Source organism: Notolepis coatsorum, assembly GCF_963971535.1.
Source record: "Notolepis coatsorum genome assembly, chromosome: 16".
NCBI classification, from domain to species: Eukaryota; Metazoa; Chordata; class Actinopteri; order Aulopiformes; family Paralepididae; genus Notolepis; species Notolepis coatsorum.
Genome location: NC_140180.1, coordinates 98,983,045 through 99,006,800, shown reverse-complemented (window position 1 = coordinate 99,006,800; position 23,756 = coordinate 98,983,045). Strand labels below are relative to the sequence as shown.

Sequence of the window (23,756 nt, the reverse complement as noted above, 5' to 3'; positions counted from 1 at the left end):
TAAACACCAGACTACAGGTTATTATACCTAAACACCAGACTACAGGTTACTATACCTAAACACCAGACTACAGGTTATTATACTGTGACGAGCCTGGTGGTGTTCAGGCTCGACACGGTGCAAAACAAACAAATCCAAGTTCCACACAAGCACAATTTCAATAAATAAAATATATTTATTGATTAACACATTGACCGCCACAGCAGGGGGCGCTGATACCCCATTCATTGCCAGGTCTTTATTCAATGGATATAGTTTTAGACTGTGACATTTGCGAGTGCTTAAAATATATCTTATATTATATCTATGGGTCTAATAACGCCGTCGGGTCTCAGTGAGCTGCTTCTAGTCAACATTGCCAAGACAGATTGTTTTTTCATTTGTACATTTCCGTTTTATACCGTTTTGAATAGAGTATGGTTTGGGTGTTTTTCAGTAATTCCAGGAAAAGGCGAGAAAAATGCATTTACTGTAATCCAGTCATCACGTTGTAATTTTTCGGCTGATTATTTAATCATCCTGAAATCAATGCTAGATTATCACTATTAGGTCTCCTCGTCCATACATGAAATGGCACTCGTTTTTGGTGGGGAATGTGTTAACCTCTTAAGCCGGAGCCTATTTTCAGAAAATCCGCCTAAAATACATACCTAAGTAAATGGAATATTAAATAACTGGAAAATCTATATAATAACACTTTAACCTATTCCTAAACTAACGTATTGATGATAATATACATTATAAATGCTGTTGTGACATGGTTATGATGTTTATACTTGAATACGTCTGACAAAAAAACAATACTTTTGGGACCGGTACCGGTCCCGTCGGGTGGAAGAGGTTATATTTCGTATGGCATCGCTCCCGCTCTGAGCCTTACGAGATACTCTATATCGCCTGTGATACCTAATGTATCTCCCACGAACAAAAACACATGCACCCCACCTGTATGGGGCCCCGCCCCTTATGGTGGTACCACCCATATAATCATGACTCTGGTCATGACACACCCTTCCTCTATTTTCGTCCCAGCGTACTGGATGCTATGCACCATGCGAGCTAGCGGAATGAAAAGATTAAGGAAGGTTAATAATGTTGAGGGCTTACCGGAGGATTGTGTTTCCCTGGATTCTCCGGAGCTTGTTTCGACGACGCAGACCTATGCTGGTGGTTCCTCGGCTGACGGCGACGGACCGAGGGGCAGCGTGCAAGGTTTGGCTATCGGGTCGGCTTGTACAAAGGTGAGGTCTGTGTCAGTAGGCGGCGATGTCGGTGTTGGTCGTGCTGTGGAGTATGTTTCGGCACCAGGGCCGGGGCGGCTTGGCGATCGTTCCACTGTAGTGGGCGATGTCTTGGCGATCCTGGAACATGCTGTTGACGCTAATGCTACTGCTACTGCTAATGCTAATGCTACTGCTGCTTCTTCTGCTAACGCTGATGTTGACGCTGGAATGTCTAATAATCCCCGCCGCGGGATTCCGCTTTTCCCTCCTCTTGCCACCTTCATTGATGAAGGTCAGTCGGTGGTGGGTGTGGGGGGGTTCGCTGAGCTCTATTTACCTTTTTTGCGGGTGAAGGGGCTGACGACGGGGTGCAGCCCGGGGGTACCTTGGCTAAGTAGCCAGGTAGCTTCTTTGTTGTGCCCAGGCGGGGATGAACGACGTTCCGCCCGGCCGTTGCTTGATAGCATGTCGGCTCGGAGGGTGGCAGTATGGACGAATGAGTGGTATACTGCTGCAGGATGGCATTTAGCGGCGGCCAGTGTTGTGGCTCAGCTGGCTACTTTCCTATCCAAGATGGCGTCGGGTTGTAGGTCTTTGAGTCCAACCGACACTATGAACGTGATTCATGTTTGTGGTGTTATAGAGATCTTGACTCAGTCGCAAGCTATAACTGCGGGGAGGATTCGGATGCTATCGACTTTGGTTGTTAGGCATCTTTGGTTGGAGCAGTCTCCTCTTGGGGAAGAGGATAGGTTTTCTCTCCTCACGACTCCTTTTTCCACAGATAGTCTTTTTGGGCGTTCTGTGGAGGCGCAGGCGGGTTTTTGATTCGGGTCCTACACCGCCTCACGCTGTGCAGCCAGGGGTGGGAGCACGGTCTCGTCAACGACTGTGGCGAGATCCTCGACAGGCGGCCATGTTTCCCCCGCCAGTGGTGCCCTGGTTGGAGAATCGACAGGGTTTCGCAAGGCCGACAGTCTTGGCGGCCGAGGGATCGGCCATTTTTGGTGATTTCGGGGTTGGTAAACCACCCCGTCGTCATTTTGCCGCGAGCAGCCCGCTCCCCGTTCGGTCCTCTCTCTGGTATCCCCAGAAGCGGGGCTTTGAGCGTTCTCCTTTGGCTGCGGGCTGCGAACCTTCTTTGAAGCGTATGCGGCCCCATTCTTCACTTCTCATGGAGACAGGGGCTGACACCCAGTTGATGGCTGAGCCTGGGTCTGTCCGTGAGAATGTTCCGTCGTCGCGTGGTTCCTACACCGCAGGTTGTGGGTGGGTGGAACCTGGTGTTGCAGCTGCCACTAGCTTCAGTGGTCAGCAGGGGGACTCGGTGCCTCTTCTGTTGAATGCTCAGCAGGGGTTACCCCGGCTTCGCCCTCGCCAGGCGGGGTATCGCGCTGTTGCCTCCCACTCCCGTCAAACCGGCAGTGGTCTGCAAAGGAGAGGCTGGCGTGATTTGAGTGGTAGCAATATCACTGCAGGGCTTCGGCGTGTAGGAGCCCATGGGGTCCTCAGGCCTTGCGTGTCTGGCTGCGGAACGGCTCCTCAGCGTGTGCTGGAGGGGTGTTCAGGGGGTGAGTGTGTGTCCACAGGTTTGATGACCGCTCCTCCCGTATCAAACCGGCCCTTTCTGTCGGGGTCCCCCCTTGGGTGCTTTGCACGACGGGGGGGACCGGGCCAATTATCTGCTGTTCCTTGCGGCCCAGCGTCAGTTGACGGCGGGGGCGCTGTGGGATTATATTCACATATGGCGACGGGAATGTCCCTTGAATCGGTGGATGAGGAGAACGTTAGAGGCGGGGCTGGTTTTGCAGTTTGCGCGGCCCCATCCTCCGTTCTCAGGTTTGGTGCCGACCCTATTGTTAGGGTCGGGCGCGGTGACAGCCCTGGCCGACGAGATTCAATCTCTGTTGGCGAAGCAGGCCGTCGTTGTGGTCCCGAGAGAGGACGCAATGTCAGGCGTCTACTCCCGTTATTTTCTGGTGCCCAAGAAAACTGGGGGGGTCAGACCTATACTGAATCTGTCCATGTTCAATCGGTTGATTGTAGTGAGACCATTCAGGATGTTGACCGTCCGACTCCTTCTGCTTGCTGTCAGGAGGGGGGACTGGTTCACCTCCATAGACCTGAAGGATGCGTATTTTCACATACCCATTTTCCCTCCTCACAGGAAGTTCCTACGGTTCCTGTTTCAGGGCGTAGCGTACGAGTACCACAGAATGCCGTTCGGTTATTCTCTGGCTCCCCGCACATTCACCAAGTGCGTGGCGGCTGCTCTGGGGCCTTTACGTCGTCGGGGGATACGAGTTTTGTTCTATCTCGACGACATTCTGCTCCTCAGCCGTTCAGAGGAGGTTGCCAGGTCTCATACTCGACTGGTGGTGGAATTCCTCACCAGCTTGGGTTTTGCTGTGAATTGGAAGAAGAGTACCCCTCTTCCCAGTCAACAGGTGGAGTACTTGGGCTTGACATTGAGGTCGAAGCCCATGCTTGCGACCCTCTCGGAGCAGCGTCGGGGGGATCTCCGTCACGCGCTCGGGGGTTTCCGTCTGGGAGGGACGGTTACGGCGCTGCAGGTGATGCGTCTGCTGGGCCTTATGTCGGCGGCCCACACGGTGGTTCCTCTTGGCCTCCTCTTTATGAGGCGGATACAGAGGTGGTTTCTCTCTTTGAGAATAGATCCGGTGTGGGGCAAAGGGAGACGGTTGACGGTTCCTTTGTCGATATGGGGGGATCTCGCCCACTGGGGGAGGCTGGGTATCCTCTCCGCTGGGGTCCCCATGGGCAGCAGAGGCTCCCACGTCACGGTTTTCACCGACGCCTCTCTCACAGGTTGGGGAGGGGCGTTTCGGACCCACGCAGTGGGGGGCAGCTGGACGGGTCATGCCGACCCAGCTGTCCTGCATATCAATGTGTTGGAGTTGAAGGCGGTCCTCCTGGTCCTCAAACGGCTCGGCCACCTGGTGGTAGGCCAGCATGTTTTGATCAGGACGGACAATGTGACGGCGGCGGCGTATATCAACAGGCAGGGTGGGACTCGTTCCGCCCGCCTGCTCCGGGTGGCGCGCGAACTGTTGCTATGGGCATCCCGCAGGCTGCGCAGTCTGCGGGCGCTCCACGTTCCTGGTACGGAAAATGTGGCGGCGGATATAATGTCTCGGGGCGGTCCTCGTCACGACGAGTGGGAACTCCGCCCCGACATAGTCAGACAGATCTGGGATCGGTTCGGGGAGGCCTCGGTAGATCTGTTTGCGTGCCGACGTTCTCACAAGTGCCCCTTGTGGTTCTCGCTCAGTCGAGCGGATCATCCCCCCTTGGGGGTGGATGCCTTCTCGACCTTTCCGTGGCCGCCCGGTCTTCTGTACGCCTTCCCTCCTGTACAGCTGTTGAGTCAGCTGTTGGAGCGGATACGGAGGGAGCGCAGGACGGTGATCCTGGTCGCGCCGGACCGGGGCACGTCAGTGTGGTTCCCGGTCTTAATCCAGCTTCTGGTCGCTCCTCCTTGGGTCATTCCGTGGTCAGCGACGGCCCTCTCGCAGCACAACGGAGTGCTTGTCCAGCCTCCGGTGTTGGGTCAACGCCTGGTGGTGTGGCTGGTGGGAGGGTGAGTCTGGAGAGGATGGATCCCGCAGTGGTTGATACCATCCGGTGTGCGCATGCTCCCTCCACTGTCGCGGTTTACGCGGGCAGGTGGCGTGCGTTCCAAGAATGGTGTAAGGGGGGGGGGCTGGGACCCAGTCTCCTGCCCCCTGGATGCTGTTCTGGGTTATCTCCAGTCTCTCCTTGATAGTCTGTCGGCTTCGACAGTGAGGGTATATGCAGCAGCTATATCCTCCTATCATGAGGGATTTGAGGGGAATGTCTTGTTCAGCCACCCTCTTGTGAAGCGTTTCCTGCTTGGCGCTCGACGCGTTAAGCCGGTGCAACGCTCCTTGGCTCCGACTTGGGATCTTCAATTGGTCCTCGGTCGGTTGTCCTTGGCCCCGTTTGAGCCGCTCGAGCAGGCGCCGTTGGGACGGCTGTCTTTCAAGACCGCGTTCCTACTGGCTGTCACTTCCGCTAAACGCGTGGGTGAGCTCTGTGCTCTCTCGGTACGTCCAGAGTGCCTGTCTTTTCGGACCGATTGCGGTGCCACTCTGCGACCTAATCCTGCTTTCGTGCCTAAGAATATCCGGAGTTCCTTCCGCTCCCGGGATATTGTGGTTCAGGCTTTTCGTCCTCCTCCTCACACTAGTGAGTTAGATGCGGGCCTTCACCTGTCATGTCCAGTCCGTGCTTTGGGGTTTTACCTCAGCCGTACTCAGGACTTCAGGGTTACCGATCAGCTTTTTGTCTGTTACGGTGGGGCTCGTGCTGGTAAGGCACTGTCGAAGCAGCGCCTGTCCCATTGGTTGTGCGAGGGTATTGCCCTCTGCTACACGTTGGCTGGGCAGGATCCCCCTGGGGGCGTCAGGGCGCACTCCACTCGTGGGGTGGCTGCCTCTGCCGCTCTCCTGGGTGGGGCCTCGGTGGAGGACATCTGTGCTGCAGCTTCATGGTCCTCACCGGGCCCCTTTGTAAGGTTTTACCTCATGGACATGACCGGGGGTTCTGTCTCCCAGGCGGTTCTGGGGTCTGTGGCCTTTCCTGCTTCCCGTCCTTTGGTCGGGTAGCGGGAGTGTATGGGTATGGGCCGCAGTGTGTTGAGTCACACGTGGTTCCGCCTGTACGGTGTGTTCAAGGGGTTCTGGCTCCCTCTTGTTCGCATTCAGGTGGAGTTGACTGCGCCCCCCCTTCGTTAGGAAGGATGGGGTGACAGGGCTCCCCGCACCCCTTGATGTGGGCTTACGGGTCCTCAGGGGGTACATCTGTCGGGTCTCGCACCCGCTCTTCCCCATTATCTCGTAAGGCTCAGAGCGGGAGCGATGCCATACGAAATATAACGATAGGTTATGTAGATAACCTAGTTATATTAGTATAGGCTAAGCTCCCGCTCTGCGCGCCCTGAGTTCCCTCTTGAGGGATCTTTTCCTGGGACGGGTTTTTGGCGAGGAAGGGTGTGTCATGACCAGAGTCATGATTATATGGGTGGTACCACCATAAGGGGCGGGGCCCCATACAGGTGGGGTGCATGTGTTTTTGTTCGTGGGAGATACATTAGGTATCACAGGCGATATAGAGTATCTCGTAAGGCTCAGAGCGGGAGCTTAGCCTATACTAATATAACTAGGTTATCTACATAACCTATCGTTAACAGCACAAAGTCCGATGGGCAATAGAGTAGTCGAATAACAGTCCAGGGTCAAAACACATATCAGGCTCTCGTACAAAAAGGGAATTTTCAATACTCAGTCTTCCGGTCCAGGGTCAGTTTCACAAGGGGGTATCTCAGCCAGTCCAGTACCAGGAACACCTTCTCGCTTTCACCTCTCCTCTTAACTACCTCTCACCTCACAAACTCCGTATCACAATCTCTCTCCCTGCTCTCTGCTCCTTCCTCACCCCCACTCAGCCTGTCTCTGTCTCTCCTCGGGCTTTAAGCTATGGGTGTCTCTGTGTGTGTGTGGGATGTGGGTGATCACGTGGTGCACATGTGTGTTCCATCAGTCCTAATCAACTCCCTAATTAACTCTCCTCTGGCCGTGGCAGTAGTATCTCCCTTCCTCCATGTAGCCATGGGACGGGGGATGATATCTGCCACAATACCTAAACACCAGACTCTGATACAGGGTTCCCATATCTGAAATAAACAAAACAGTCCTCTTGTGGTGAGTGCGGTGACACTCCCAGGGTGATGGGCAGCCCTCCCCCTTCTCACTTTGAGCGCAGTGGACCCTGGGCTGATCTGCTGGCTGTTGGGATGTGAACTGTAGCTATAGGCATGGGCTGCTGCTTGGAGTGGCCAGACTTGTGGGCTGCTGAAAACACCCTTCTCCATCCTCCCTGTCGGAGCAAGTAGGCCTTGGGCTGCTACACTATAGCTGGCGAAGGTATAGCTGGGCCTCAGGCTCTTACAGGCTACTTTGTGGGGCAGCTAGGCAGTTGTGGTAACTGCTCGGCTGCTTCTTTGGAGGGAGAGCTGGGGACCAGGATTAACTTGACCCAGGGCAGGTGTGGCTGTTCCCAGGTCTTAATTAACTTGACACTGGGCAGGTGTGGCTGTTCCCAGGTCTTAATTATCTTGAAACAGGACAGGCGTTACGGACACTGTCCTTTTGTGTATGGGGAGTTATGTATGTTATGTGTTATGTATGTACAGTAGTCTGGTTTTGGTTGTTGTTGTCCTCTGTCTCTCCCCCTTTTTCTCCATATGTTTTCCCAGATGCATCTCCTGGTTCCAGGCCCCAGCACCAGCTGGTCAATCAGTACCTCAGTCCTTCCCCAGCAGCACCTGATCCCAATCTGCAATCAACCTCCACACTCCCTTCATATGTCCTAGTCTTTGTGTCACTTCCCTCTCTCTGTCTTCTGGTATAGAGCCGTGGCTCTTTGGGGTATGTTTGGTAGAGCTGGTGAAGGCTCTGTTTCTTTGCGCTGTTAGTTTGTAGGAATATCTTTTGTGTTATACTTTATTGTAGAGCTGTGCCGTTTTTGGTGTCATTTTGTGTAGAGCTGTGGCCTTTTGGGCATTAGGTTGGTACAGAGCTGGTACCTAAAGCTCTGGTTCATTTGAGTTGTTTAGTAGAGTCATTGTCTTTTATTGCACATTTCCGTTTAACCCTAACCCCTTTGTATATGTGTTTGTCATTTTGTCATCCAGCCTATGGTGATTACTTTTCTGTATGCTAATCTTTTGTTTTCGCACACATTGAGGACAGGAAGATACCCTGGGGTCTACATTTTGCATCACGTAGTGTAGATGACCTGATGTTAGAGACACCAGCTTAGAGTGAGCACCACCCGCTGTACTTTTGGGCGCTTGGCGCCTGTAAAGGCGGGTGGGTTTTCTTTTCCTTTTTGTGTATTGATTTGGTGCCACTGGTAGTCCTCCTTGCTCTCTGTGTTGCTTTGTGTTTGTAAATAAATACTATTATTTTGCAAACTGTTTCCTGATTTTGTGTCGCTGCACCCTCACCTACTATGTCTGTTGCCTTGTGTTGCGCCCCCACACTGGGGTGCGTAACAACAGATGTGGCTGTTCCCAGATCTTAATTAACTTGACCCAGGGCAGGTGTGGCTGTTGATATAGTCTGTAACACTTTCGCTACCCGTCTTCTGGAGCGACGTTAGCATGGTGTACAAGTTAATTATCCAAGGTTTTCCCCTCCTGCCTTAATATTTTCAAGGCTTCTCTTGTGTCTTCTTAAAAAAAAAAAATAATTGGTCGATATTTTTATTTGTTTGTACTACCGGGCAGTCCGGTAGAGAGAGAGATGGAGGAAGAACGGGAGACAGAGCGGGGGGAAGACATTTGGCAAAGGACGCCGGGTCCGGGAATCGAACCGGGGTCGGTCGCTTTGCGACGCAGCACGTTACATGGGTCGCCACTTGGGTGCCCTCTCTTGCGTCTTCTCGCGCATCTCATAATTAATGAAAGGCTCTTGTCGTCTAGCAGTTGAATTAGCTCTGCGTAGGCATCAGCATTTTTATTTGCGTCTGTCGCTACCTCTGCTTCATTATTCGGTTGTCCCAAAATAGTTTTCTTCAACCCTAATAAGTGAAGGTGCCCCAACACTTTGGTCTCCCATAGTTCATACTTAGTCTCATCTCCGTCAAGCATCAGTCGTGGCAACCGGCTTGTTCCTCAAGTCAAGTCAAGTCAAGAGTTTTATTTGTCACGGCATACAAGTATACAATGAAATGCGGGGGGTCTTGCCCGCAACGATTGTGCATAATACAATAGTAATATATAATAATATAATAAGAATCCAATAGAACGACATTGTGCAATAATACAAGTAATCAAAGTAGGGCATATCGGTATACATGAGTTATTTACAGAGCATGGTAGGACATGCTAGGTCCTGTGGTAGTGCAATACACTGTTAGCTACAGATGAGGCACTGGGTCTTTATGTACACTGCTATACAATGCTATATTATACAATCTCAAGTTATACTATACTATTCTTAAAGTGACCTTTCCTTTTGTAAAGTGACCATAAGTGTGAGCGTGTGCAGCATGAGTGTGTGTGTGCTCATGTTAAAGTGGCTGCTAGTGTGTGAGCGTGTACAGTGTGTGTGTTGTGTGTGTGCTCATGTGTGCTTGTGTGTGGAGAGTTCAGTGTTCAAGGCTCTGATGGCCTGGGGGAAGAAGCTGAGCTGAAGTCTCTCTGTCCTAGTTGCTGGTGTTCGCAGGCGTTTGCCTGACCGCAGCAGCTTGAACAGGCTGTTGTTGGGGTGGTGAGGGTCTTTCATTATTCTGCAGGCTCTGGATTTGCACCTCTTGTTGTATAGGACCTGCAGGGGTGGTAGTGCAATACCCGTGGTACGCTCGGCTGAGCGCACCACTCTCTGTAGGGCCTTCTTGTCCTGTGCCATGCTGTTTCCATACCAGGCAGTGATGCAAGATGCTCTCTACAGCTCCGGAGTAGAAGGACTGGAGTATCTTCCCAGATACTCTGAACTTCCTTAACTGTCTCAGGTGGTAGAGGCGCTGCTTTGCTTTTTTTACGACTGAGTCTATGTGTGTTGTCCATGTCAGATCCTCTGAGATGTGGACCCCCAGGTACTTGAAGCTGCTCACCCTGTCCACGGTAGCCCCGTTTATCCTCAGTGGTGTGTGTGTCCCCTGCTGTCTCCTCCTAAAATCCACGATCAGCTCCTTGGTTTTACCAATGTTCAGGAGCAGTCTGTTGTCCTGGCACCAGTGTTCCAGTACCTCAACCTCCTCCCGGTAGGCCTTCTCGTCGTTGTCCGAGATCAGCCCCACCACCACTGTGTCGTCCGCAAACTTCACTATGGAGTTGGAGCTGAACTTGGCCACACAGTCATGTGTGTATAGTGAGTACAGCAGGGGGCTCAGAACACAGCCCTGGGGGGACCCGATGCTCAGGGTGATGGTGTTGGAGGTCTGACCCCCCACCCTGACCGCCTGGGGCCTTTCACTCAGAAAGTCCAGTATCCAGGCGCTCAGAGCGGAGCTCAGACCCAGCTCGATCAGCTTGTCCACCAGTCTGGTGGGGACTATGGTGTTGAACGCTGAGCTGTAGTCAATGAACAACAGTCTCACATAGCCCCCTTTCTGGCGGTCTAGGTGAGAGAGGGTGCTGTGCAGTACTTGGGAGCGTCACAACGGCGTCACGTGATCTCTGCCTGTAAGCAGGAATGAGCAAGATGGAGTCATGATCTAGTCATGTGCTAGTAGCCCCCACTAATGGCGGAGCCGGTACAGCCTTGTAGCCGGCTCTGAACGGGGTGTAACAATGATCCAGCGTGTTTCCTCCCCTGGTGGAGCAGGCGATGTGCTGAAAAAAGGATGGCATCACTTTCTTCAGATTCGCCTGGTTGAAATTGCCGGCTACGATCATTGCTGCGTCTGGATGTTTGATCTGGTGGATGTTGAGATGTCCCTGTAGCTCCGCCAGGGCCCTGGCGGTGTTCGCTTGGGGAGGGATGTACACCACAGTCATGATGATCGCGGTGAACTCTCGGGGAAGATGAAACGGTCGACATTGAATGGCCAGATGTTCCAGGTCCGGGGAGCATGAACTGGAGAGTATCTTTATCTCCTTTGGGCTTACCCAGCCGTTGTTGGTAAGGAGACAGACACCCCCGCCGATGCTCTTACCGGAGGCTTCTGTACGGTCCGCTCGGAAGATGGTGAAGGAGTCCGAAGAAGAGACGCTGTGATCCGGAGTCGCTGGTTTCAACCATGTCTCCGTGAAGCACATGATGTTACAGTCCCTCACCTCTCGCTGGAATGGGACCCTTCCATCCTGCCCTCCAGCGATGTTCCTCGCTGGAGGGCAGGATGGAAGGGTCCCATTCCCATGCCCTCCAGCTGATTCCTCGATGTTCCATGTACGCTTGTCTTACTATCCCGTTAGCATGCGGTCCGTTGCGACTTTCTAACGTTGGTTAAACATCATTAATTCTCTCCGAATGACTCCTGGGCCCATAACCTGTTAGGATAAGGATTGCAGCTTCTCCTACATTGCATTCGGAGGAAAGGAATTGATGAGAGACGATGGCACTCTTAACACAATGGCGCCCGACCACAGATATATACGTGTTTCGATTCCATGCTTGGCTTTTATTACATTTTAATAACCTATTCAAGGTCGCCGAGCTGCACTGCAGATGTACCCTACTCTTTGAATTCGACAAAGTGCATTACTGGCCAGATCCTCTTAGGGGCGCTGTCGCGATAATGCAGTGTGCCCTGTGGCTGAACGGTGTATTCTTTTTTTTTACTTTCAATGGAGTTTCCAGTTAGCTGGATTCTGGATGTGCAGCCTGTAGCTTGGAATACGTTTTGGATTTCACTATGCAATAAGGGGATTTATCATCAGCCAATGGACATATCGATCTACCAGATGCCGATCGATAACGGGGAAATGCTCGGGGGAATCCAACCGGCTCATGGTAAGATCTTTTTCACGTAAATTACAGCCCGATCGGGCCTTGTTATGATACTCAACCAGGCGACCAGCGTATGTGGCTACTTAGACGAACACGGTTATTGGTAATCAATAATAAGAAACGACATCCCCCCCCCCCCCTTTATGCATACATGCTTGAGGATCGTGCCGATCATATGCAGTTTGAGTTTTAACTGTAGCTTATGTATAAGGGAAATGCCATTGGATATAACGTTAGTAGCTATTAGCCCTTTATCTCGCCTTCCAGGAACTATCCTAGCCGGAATCCCGTATAGCGCTTATATTCACTGCGCTATAAAATGAGAACGTATTGATGATATTTTTTTTTCTTTAAGCCATTTTGAAGGGACGGTTTATGGTCTCAATTGACAATGAGAATGGACAGATAGCAATACTATAAAGTATAGATTTAGCTCTACAAACAGCCCAAAGTCTGTTTACATATGCTGGTCGTCTAGAGTGATATTAGGCGCATCCCAGTGGCCGCCAATGTGTTAATATACATTGAACACAAACAGTATATATTGCCACATTTAGTACAACTGAGGACAATTGTATACCCTTACTCTGAACACATTGACTGCCGTTCACGTAGATCTACGTTTCTGTCGCCCGACGGTTGAGTGCCGGAAACGTAGATCTACGTTTCTGTCACGGTATTTCTTTTATTATCTATTGCCATTCATAATTCAGCGGGGCACCTTGTGCATACTGTTCTGAGTGTGTCTGAGCTGGCAGACGGTATTATACCACCCTCTAACGCCTTCGGCCAGTAATGCACCCCGTTAGAAACGGGTTGGTTTCTTTTCTCTACCGAGCTGCGGCATGGGGGCGGGTCCTAAACACTCCGGCAAAACACACGCTTGTAGGGATGCTTTGGACTACTGACCCCACCCGCCCGTTGAAGAGCAATGTCCAACAACGTCGGAGGCACGATCGCTGTGGATAATATCTGTGTTATAGCTGTTTGGCTGTTTTCAGTTGGGTTGCAGGAGGGGGGGGCGCCGGTCTAAATCACATTGCATGCGTGCACGACAAAGGATACTAGTGATGATCTAGCGTTGATTTCAGGAAGATCCGATAATCAGGCGAAACATGTTTATTGAATTACACAAAAACGCTGTTTTCGTGTCTTTTCCCTGGAATTGCTCAGAAGCGGCCGGACTATGTTCATATTCAAAACGGTATAAAACGGAAATGTACGGATGAAAAAATAATATTTTTTTTGCACGTTGACCAGAAGCAGCTCAATGAGACTCGACGGCGTTATTAGACCCATAGCTATACTATAAAATATAGGTTTAGGTCTACAAAGTACAACTACGTTTACATGTGGTTAATGGATGGCACGGAAGTGGTCACTTCCCGGAAGGGGCGTGGCACTCAATGTGTTAACAGTTTATCTATAAAGCTCTTACATTTTTTTAAAGTTACCATCCTGTATTGCATCTACAGTATGTTAGTTATATTTATGGACCATACCAAACTCACTCTGATGATTGTATAAACTCAAGGGGCATGATCCAGAGATTGAAAAGCTTTTATACTCTGGCCTCCATGGAACTTACTATAAAGCACCCTAAAATGCATCCGTAGTAACCATAGTAACCTCAGTAACCATTCACCCTCATTTACAGGTATGTACTTGTTTTAATACTCTTTTTTGTTTCTTTTGTCTTGTGTCCTTTTGTATTTCGGTATCATTGGAAATGAGGGACAGCCCCTCAAAGATTTTTCGAGATTGAAATAAAGGTTGAATGATTTGCTCCGTCCTCAGCTCACTTCCTGTTTGGTCCTCAGCTCACTTCCTGTTTACTCCCTCCTCAGCTCACTTCTAGTTTACTCCTTCCTAAGCTCACTTCCTGTTTACTCTCCTCACTTCCTGTTTACTCCCTCCTCAGCTCACTTCCTGTTTACTCTCTCCTCAGCTCACTTCCTGTTTACTCCCTCCTCAGCTCACTTCTTGTTTACTCCCTCCTAAGCTCACTTCCCGTTTACTCCCTCCTCAGCTCACTTCCTGTTTACTCCCTCCTCAGCTCACTTCCTGTTTACTCTCTCCTCACTTCCTGTTTACTCCCTCCTCAGCTCACTTCCTGTTTACTCTCTCCTCAGCTCACTTCCCGTTTACTCCCTCCTCAGCTCACTTCCTGTTTACTCCCTCCTCAGCTCACTTCCTGTTTACTCTCTCCTCACTTCCTGTTTACTCCCTTCTCAGCTCACTTCCCGTTTACTCCCTCCTAAGCTCACTTCCTGTTTACTCCCTCCTCAGCTCACTTCCTGTTTACTCCCTCCTCAGCTCACTTCCTGTTTACTCTCTCCTCACTTCCTGTTTACTCCCTCCTCAGCTCACTTCCTGTTTACTCCCTCCTCAGCTCATTTCCTGTTTACTCTCTCCTCACTTCCTGTTTACTCCCTCCTCAGCCCACCCCCCTGTTTACTCTCTCCTCAGCCCACCCCCCTGTTTACTCTCTCCTCAGCTCACTTCCTGTTTACTCCCTCCTCAGCTCACTTCCTCTTTACTCTATCCTCAGCTCACTTCCTGTTTACTCTGTCCTCAGCTCACTTCCTGTTTGAGAACTACAAGGCTGTCTTCCCCATTGTCATCCAGCAGCCGTCCCTACCTGTCCTCTACGATATAGGAAAAGGTCTGTCTATCTGTCCTCTATGATAAAGGAAAATACATGTCTGTCTGTCTGTTCTCTACGATATAGGAAAAAGTCTCTCTGTCCTCTACAAGGGCCATTGGTGGCCTAAATATGCGGCCTCTCCCTCTTTATCTCTCTCTCTCTTTATCTCCATCTCTATCTCTCTGTATCTCTCTCTTTCTCTCAGACATCAACTCCCAGGTGACCATCACCACCAAGACGTTTGTTCGTTACAACAACCTGAATGTGCTGATTCAAAGCATACGACGTTTCTATAAAGACATTAAGATCATCATAGCAGATGACAGCATTAAGCCAGAAAGCGTATCCGGCAAGAATATAGAGCAGTACATCATGCCACCATTAAAGGTAAAGATGAGTTCCTCTATTCTATTCTGTTGCACTCTATACGACTGAGACACAGTCGTTCAGTATTCCATTGTATTCTACTCTAGAAGAGCGAGGCAGAGTAGTTAAGTATTCTATTCTACAAGAGTGAGGCAGAGTAGTTAATTATTCTATTGTATTCTACTCTACTTTATGCAAGTGAGATAGAGTAGTTAAGTATTGTATTCCACTCTACTCTATAAGAGTGAGACAGAGTAGTTACGTATTCTACTCTACTCTATACGAGTGAGACAGAGTAGTTAAGTATTATATTGTATTCTACTCTACTCTATAAGAGTGAGACAGAGTAGTTAAGTATTCTACTCTATACGAGTGAGACAGAGTTAAGTATTCTATTGTATCCTACTCTATAAGGGTGAGACAGAGTAGTTAAATATTATACTCTATAAGAGTGAACAGTGCTGGTTACAGCTGATTCTGTACATCTGGTGTATTACTGTAATATTGGAAAATGTATTTAATTTAATTGATTTGATTTCAAACATGTAACTGTCACAATGTGGTGGTGTAACACGACCCAAGAGCAGACAAGTGGAGGCGGGCAGCAAGTCCAAGGGTTTTTAATGAACAAGAATAATAAACAGAATAATAAATAATAAATAAACACCTCAGTAACAACTGGAAGAGGGGGAAAAGAGGAAAACACAATAACTAACATCTAACACGGGGCACACTTACTTGAAACATGGAACGTGAAACAAGGACAGCGCAACATCGACAGAGTAACAGAGATAATGGACCGACACAGAACAGGAAACAAGGAACTCAAATACACAGGGACAAATGACAAACGACAAACACCCTGGGAGGGGAAACAGACTGACAAAGAACTACAAGCAACAACACTAAGGGGAGGTAGAGCAGGGGAACAGTCCATGGATGGGTGGGACGTTACAGTAACACACGAGAAACAGAGAGGCTTGGAGGCTATTAACAGTTTCACTATTAATCAGGTTTTAATCTGTTTTGGACATCATCCATAAATGCATTGAATTGATTAACCTTTGGTTTATACCAGTCATGTTCATCACCCTCTTTTTCATCATCAGATAACAGTGCTTGAACAGATTGATGCATTTTCTCAAATTTATTCATCAAAACAGCAAAGGCTTGCAATTTCTCATTCACCTTTCCCACATCCATGTCATCAAGTCCGTCAAACAGCGCATCCAACTCATTCTTGCACCTAGTCAACACACCCAGTGTGAGGATAGGGGTTTTTGTGGAGCCCAATAGCGAACAACAGGAGGAGAGAGAATGGAGCGGTTTAGGGTTCTTTAATTGTTCTTCCCCAAACAGGCAGAGTTATAACAGGAATGTGCGATAGACAGGGGTTATAATGTTCTTGGGGGGGAATGAGAACAGGTGCACTTCCAGTGCAGCTGTAGGCAGAGAGAACAGGTCTTGCATTGAGAGAGAGAGCAGGGGGGCTCCTTGTTAGGCTCGAGACGTCCAGGCAGGAAGGGCGCTGGAGCGGGGGTCCTGGGGCACAAGAGACAGGAGGTTAGAGAAGGGATACAACAGGAGTAGATACAACAGGTGGAATCGTTGTACCTAGGTAGGCAGTTTAACACTGCAACGCCGGATGACAGGATCTGCCAGATGATATAGGGACCGCTTGATGAGGGAATCCCTTGCAGCCGTGCTGATTGCTCCTCATCTGGCAGCGCGGGAACGCTCCAGCAGGAAGCCCATGTATGGGCGCGTCAGGCTGACGGCAGAGGAAGGCTCGAGCCCCGATCGTGACAGGACCCCCCCCCTCGACAGGCACCTCCTGGCGGCCCTCCAGGCTTGTCTGGGTTACGCTGGTGGAAGTCCCGGATGAGGTCGGGTCCAGGATCATCCCGCGGGAGACCCAGCTGCGCTCCTCCGGGCCGTAGCCCTCCCAGTCCACGAGGTACTGATGCCCACGACTGCGAGGACGCACGTCCAGCAGCTGCCGGACGATGTAGGCCGGGTGGTCGTGGATGACCAGCGGAGGGGGAGGCTCCGGAGCTGGAGGAGACAGGGGACTGGAGACCACCGGCTTCAGCTGTGAGACATGGAAGGAGGGGTGAATGCGCATGATGGAGGGGAGCTGGAGTTTAACGACCGAGGTGTTAATAATGGACAAGATCTTGTAGGGACCAACAAAACGGGGGGTAAGTTTGCGGGACAAGGACTTGAGTGGCAGGTCTCGGGACGAGAGCCAAACCATCTGACCTGGTTGGTAGTCGGGAGCCGGGGTCCGGTGGCGGTCGGCGAAGCGACGGTTCTGCTCAGCGGAGCGGAGCAGCGCGGCCCTCGTGTCCTCCCATATCCTCCTGCAGCGGCGAAGGTGGTCCTGCACCGATGGAACAGCGATCTCCTCCTCCTGTGCAGGGAACAGCAGGGGTTGGTAGCCCAGAGAGGACTCGAAGGGAGACTGACCTGTGGCCGCGGAGGACAGTGAGTTGTGGGTGTACTCAATCCACGGCAGAAACGTACTCCAGCCGGAGGGGTCCCGGGTCGTCGCGCAGCGGAGGGCGGACCCCAGGTCCTTGTTGGCCCGCTCCGACTGACCGTTGGTCTGGGGGTGGTACCCGGAGGAGAGACTGACCGTGGCCCCCAGGGCCCGACAGAAGGCCTTCCAGACTTGGGAGATGAATTGCGGACCCCTGTCAGAGACGGTGTCCACCGGGATCCCGTGGAGGCGGAAGACGTGGAGCACCATCAGGTCCGCGGTTTCTGAAGCAGAGGGGAGTTTGGAGAGAGCAACAAAGTGCACGGCCTTCGAGAAATGGTCCACGATAGTGAGAATGACTGTGTTACCGTGTGAGGAAGGCAGGGACGAAGTGCGACCAGGGCCGACCGGGAACAGGGAGCGGACAGAGGAGCCCCACGAGCACAGATGGTGCATGCCAGGACGAAGTCGCGGGTGTCTTCCCTCATGGAGACCCACCACAAGTGCCGTTTCAGCAGGGACAGGGTACGGTTGATCCCAGGATGACAGGCGAACCGGGAGGCATGGACCCACTGGAGCACCTGGGAGCGGACAAGGTCGGGGACAAAAAGCCGGTTAGGTGGGCCGCTACCTGGATCAAGCTGGACGCGCTGGGCCTCCCGGACAACGGACTGGATCTCCCAGGTGGCTGTGGCCACCAGGCAGGAGGAGGGGAGGATAGTGTCCGGGTGTGCGGAACCCTCTTCGGGGACAAACTGCCTGGAGAGGGCATCTGGCTTGGTATTCTTACCCCCTCCCCCAGATCCGACCCACTCAGCTCCACCCCCTGCATGTGCAGATTCATCTGGGATTTTCTGGGTTGTGTAGCTGGTACCTCAGTTATGGAGGAGTTGGATAAGACAGTACTGTGCGCACAGCTTGAAGAGCGCTGGACCCGAGAGGGGGCCAAGTCCAAGCGGCCCCCCACAAGCTCCACCCCGGACCTGCGGTCTTTGGCTGGTCAGGGCCATCCCTGGTGAAAACATATCCCCCATGTTCACCAGTCTGCCCCTCCGGTATTCATTCTTCAGCAACGGCATTCGTTTTGAATACTACATACGTTGATCGGCTGGATTGATATGAAATCATTGTAGGATCAAGGTGGAATTGACGTCAGATAGTCCTTACATTTGATCAGGGTTATTCCAAAAAGAATATTCCAATTGTCTGATCACGATTTCCAGTATTGATGTCCATCGGGTCCCCGACATAATCTGGCACAACACATGCATCGAGGGGCCATGGCCGCGTTCCAATGTGTTCGGATGAACCGCTAGCCTTGCCTGGACAGAAATTCTCCACCTGGACGACATTAGATGTGACACAGTCTGGAACAGGGTTTTAAAGGGTGGGCGATAACAGGATCTGGCCAGCATTGCACTCTCGGGGTCTCAGTATGGCTTTTAACGGTAACATAGAGGTCTGTGACACTGAATAGAATATTAAAATCGTAAAAAAAAAATAAAAAATTTACCAAATAACGTATATATACACGTGATTGGCGTTCAGCGGTTGGCAAGAAAACATGTATATATATACGTGAATGGCGCAGATTGAGTTAAGTCATTGGACGCCAGAGGTCGCTGTGGGTGTATGGCTGTGTGTGCCAGGGCTGTAATGAAATGGGGGTACATGCCGGTGTTTGTAGTGCTAAAACTATATTACAGTACTTGGGAGACCGCATCATCAGTGGACCTGTTTGGCCTGTATGCAAATTGCATAGGGTCCATATCACTGGGGAGGGAGGCACAAATGTGATCCTTGAACAGCCTCTCAAAACATTTCATGGCCACAGAGGTGAGTGCCACCGGTCTGTAGTCATTGAGACCTGTTGGGGAGGATTTCTTTGGTACCGGGATAATGGTAGACATCTTGAAGCATTAACGTCCCCCTGATCCCAGCCCCTACCACAATAGTTCCTCCATGTACTATAGTATTGCAATTGGGCTAGGATCACCTAATAATAGTGTCAAAAACATCACTGGTCTCCATTCTACCACATCTCACCAAAAAATGGATAATACAGCTGCTAACACCACACCTCCAGAGACAATGGACAATAGCATAACACCGCCCTCCCCGCACCCCCCATCCTCGAACCCTTCCACTGCCAAGGCAAAACACAGAAACCCGGTCTTTAACACTATCAGTGCCAAAAATGTAAAAAGTCGTTATTGGGCGCCAACGGTTGAGTGCCAAAAAAACGTAAAAAGTTGTTTTTGAGGGTGGCTAAGTGGCACAGTGGGCAAGGCGCTCGCCACTAACGCAGGAGATGCTGGGTTCGAGCCCAGCTCTCTGCGTTGCTTCCGGCTTGGCTGGTCGTTCATACTAATACAATTGGCAGTATTAGGGGGTGGGAAAGCCGGTGGGTGGGGATCGGACGTTGTGGACAGCCACTCCTACAGGTCGGTTGGTGCGCCTGTACAGCAGAATCAGGAAGCAACGGGGGCAGCGTGAGCCTCCCACGCGTTACTCCTCGCCGCTGAGAGATCGCGCTGTACAGGTGAAAAGATGCGACAGCTGCCTCCTCGTGTACCGGAGGGGACACGTGATGCAAGGCTTGGTCCACATTGCAGCCGACCAGTGGGAGGCATGGTCTAACAACGTTCGAGACAGGGGAGGGTAGAATTGGATAATACAAAATTGGGATGGGAGAAAAATTGAAAAAGGGGGAGAAAAAGTAGATAAAAAAAATAAGTAGTTTTTGGATCGTTTTTCGATATTGTCGTGGACCAAATGGACATCGGATGTACCAGATGGCGATCAAACAATTGGAATATTATTTTTGGAATACTCCCGATCACAGGTAAGGACTATCTGACGTAAATTTTTGCTTGATCGTGCAATGCTTTTGCGTTTTTAGTGTTCAATACGAATGCCGTTACTGGCAATAATCAGAAACGACCCCCCTCCCCGTTTCATGCATTCATGATGAAAAATTTGGGATTTTAAAATCAAACGTATTAACATCACTAACATGTCACAAAAGCATGTAGAATGTATATTATCATCAATATGTTAGTTTAGCAATAGGTTAAAAGTGTCATTATATCGTTTTAAGTTTTCGATTAGCTGAAGTCTATTCAAAGACGGCGACCATTTTGGAAAATTTGAATCATGGGAATTGTAGTTTTTTTGCTGCCATTTTGTTGAGGGGATGCATAGCTGTGGATCAGCGTTGGAATTTTGCCAAACTACACTTCCTGGCAGATACTATGGGGGTTCAAAGTTCAGCGTTCTGAATGAATAATATCAATAACTGTTATTATTCGGGATAATAAGCCACAAAAGGTAACGTTTCTCCTCCCTATTGTTAGCATGTAGCAACAATTAGATCTGAAATTAGTTTAAAAATGGTTGCACTGTGGTGAAAATAAAAAGGTACAGTAAATTACAGTAGATATCATTATCTGTTCTTATGCACGCCTGGTGATACTAAATCCAAATTGAACTCAGGCATTTGAAAGATAATATATGTATATATATATAAATGTGCGAATTGGCTATAATAAGGTAATTTATAAGCATCTATTCTATATTCTATAATAATATTTCAAATTGCATTGGTCCGGATGGGAGAATTCAGTACTGTATCTACAGAACCTTCGGTTTTATCATCTTCCCTTTATTAATGTCCTTAGATTTTTTTTACACATGATCTCAAGAGGGTACTGAACAACATCAGTGGCAGTTCTTTAAGTTTGGTCATTATTATCATGGTGTTATTCACTGTCAAAGATGCAAAGAAAAATCATAATTCATATTCTCCTTTGTTTCATCACAATTTAACCCATTCTCCGCCGGGCATTGTACCCATCCTAAACCATCCTCTGCCAGCTCTATTTGTCTATGGAGATGTTCACCTTCTTTGCAGGGCTATAACCTTTTAAATTGTATTGCTAAATTGACATTACTATGGCCCATTCAACATCAATTATCTATCGTTCAGGATGTAGGAACGTTTTACTTTTTCATTCACACATTCATACAAAAATACAGTCTAGAGTATAAATATGTTTTTATCGTTTTCTGCAGTATTTCATAGAACGTGAGATATAGCTATAAATGCATATATTAGATCATCAAATGCAGTTTGATACCGATCGATGCCAGATAAAAAATGTCAACTGTACATGATCCTAGACGTTATGACTCATCATGCACGGATGAACGGAGGGGGGGGGTCGTTTATAATTCAATGACCGACGTTAAATGATTCATGTAGTATGGGTGATATATTGATCAGAGCAGTTTGTATCGAAAATGGTAAAGAAAAACGCTGAAACTCACCCCAGTCTCCTCGTAGCGTTGGGCGATCACACTGGAGCAAAAAGATTGCTATTATAGGATGTTGATCGATGCGATTCATTGCCGGGTTGTATATTACTAATACACGTCCAAATAATGTTGATTATTGAGTTATGGCATAGATCCATATCCACGGTGTCTGTATTGAGCCCCGGGCCGGACGAAAATAGGGGACGGACCAAGCACTTCCGGCCACTTCCAGTTTGGCAACTCGTCGATCGGCCACGAGGTGGCGGTATTGAAGCGTTGCAGAGTTGAGCGGAGTCCTACAGCACCAGCCAAAACTCTGTGGGTGAAATGTGAATACCATGACGAAAATATGAAATATTGATCTCAAAGATGCCTTACGGCGTCATTGGCAGATTACGCATGGCGGAGAATGACGTGTTAACAAGTCATTGGCGAGCAAATTAAGCAAGCCTAGTAATAGACACAATATTTCTGACACTGTGAATACATTCCCTGAGGTCCATAGATGTACCTAGATACCAAGAATATGCAAATAGCCCTTGTAGAAGTGGAGCAATATTCCATTTACCTAGGTATATATTTTATGCAGATTTTCACATCGTGTGGAACAGGTTAATGTTTCTCTGCATATTTTCACACCGCCAACAAAGTACTGGGGCCATTGTCTCAGAATGGATTTTGGTGCCAGCTGTCATTTCTGTGTGTCTCTGTCTCTGACATCTCAGACAGAAAGTACTTAGCCAATCCCCTCCGACACAACTGTAGTCTGCTCCTAACCAGGCCCAGTTTAGAAAATCCCTGAACTTGAACTTCATCAGTTTGTGATAGATTATTAGTTACTGGGTATTTCAAAGTACCTCATATTTGGTACCATTTTGAAGCTATCAACTAGGGCTTTCCAATGATATAAAATATGTGTATGATTATCATCATTATTATTGTTATTATTCTTCCGATGTAGTTGAACTTGAACTTGTTAAACTTGAAGATACAAATGAATTTTCAACCCCTTTACTCACATTGGATTATAATAATAAATTATAGTGAATATATATAGAACAGCTGACAGATGACAGATTAGAAATAGCATCTATTGTTCAAAAGTGAATATCAGGAAGGCAGCAGGACCGGACGGCATCCCCGGCCGCGTCCTAAAAGTCTGTGCCGACCAACTGGCCCCGGTATTCACTGACATATTTAACCTGTCCTTAGAACAGGCTGTCATCCCCACCTGCCTGAAGAAGTCCACTATCATCCCTGTACCTAAAAAATCCAAGCCTGCTTGCCTCAACGACTACCGCCCTGTAGCTCTCACCTCCATAGCCATGAAGTGCTTTGAGAAGCTAGTAAAGGGCTACATCTGCTCCTCCCTCCCCATCAACCTGGACCCCCTGCAATTTGCATACCACCCCAACAGGTCCACGGAGGACGCCATAGCCCATGTGCTGCACACAGCAGCATCACACCTGGACAAGAGGAAGGGGAACTATGTGAGAATGCTATTCATCGACTACAGCTCAGCATTCAATACCATAGTCCCCTCCAAACTCATAGCCAAGCTCAGGGACCTGGGCTTGAACTATGACCTCTGCCAGTGGGTCTTGGATTTCCTGACGGGCAGACCCCAGGTGGTGAGAGCAGGCAACTGCACCTCCTCATCCATCATCCTCAACATAGGGGCCCCCCAGGGCTGTGTTCTGAGCCCCCTCCTCTACTCCCTGTACACACATGACTGTGTGGCTCAGCGGAGTAACAACACAATCATCAAATTTGCTGACGACACAGTAGTGGTGGGCCTGATCTCTGCAAACGACGAGAGGGCCTACCTGGAAGAGGTCAAGGTCCTGGCGGGATGGTGCCAGGAGAACAGCCTCTCCCTGAATGTCAGCAAAACAAAGGAGATGATTGTGGACTTTAGGAGGTCGGGGGTCAGAGACTACAGCCCCCTCAGCATCGACGGTTGAGAGAGTGAACAGTTTTAAGTACCTCGGAGCCCACATATCCGAGGACTTGACATGGACCACACACATTGACAGTGTTGTGAAGAAGGCACGACAACGCCTCTACTTCCTCAGGCGCCTAAGGAAGTTCCGAGTCAGTCAGAAGATCCTTAAGAACTTCTACTCATGTACAATAGAGAGCATCCTGACTGGCAACATCACCTCCTGGTTCGGGAATAGCACTGCACAAGACCGAAGCAGACTACAGAGAGTGACACTTTC

At 49.6% G+C, this 23,756-nt stretch overlaps 1 protein-coding gene across 1 annotated transcript in view; it reads left to right on the top strand.

The window, feature by feature from the left end:
- The window catches only part of LOC311243062 (beta-1,4 N-acetylgalactosaminyltransferase 1-like), a gene marked incomplete at both ends in the record, with an annotated part of 39,813 nt that overhangs the window by 1,425 nt on the left and 14,632 nt on the right, over positions 1-23,756 (top strand). Inside the window, 2 exons of the mRNA XM_084332133.1 lie at positions 14,301-14,387; positions 14,575-14,756. Of these exons, the coding sequence (XP_084188259.1) occupies positions 14,301-14,387; positions 14,575-14,756 (269 nt within the window). The remainder of the gene's footprint in view (positions 1-14,300; positions 14,388-14,574; positions 14,757-23,756) is intronic.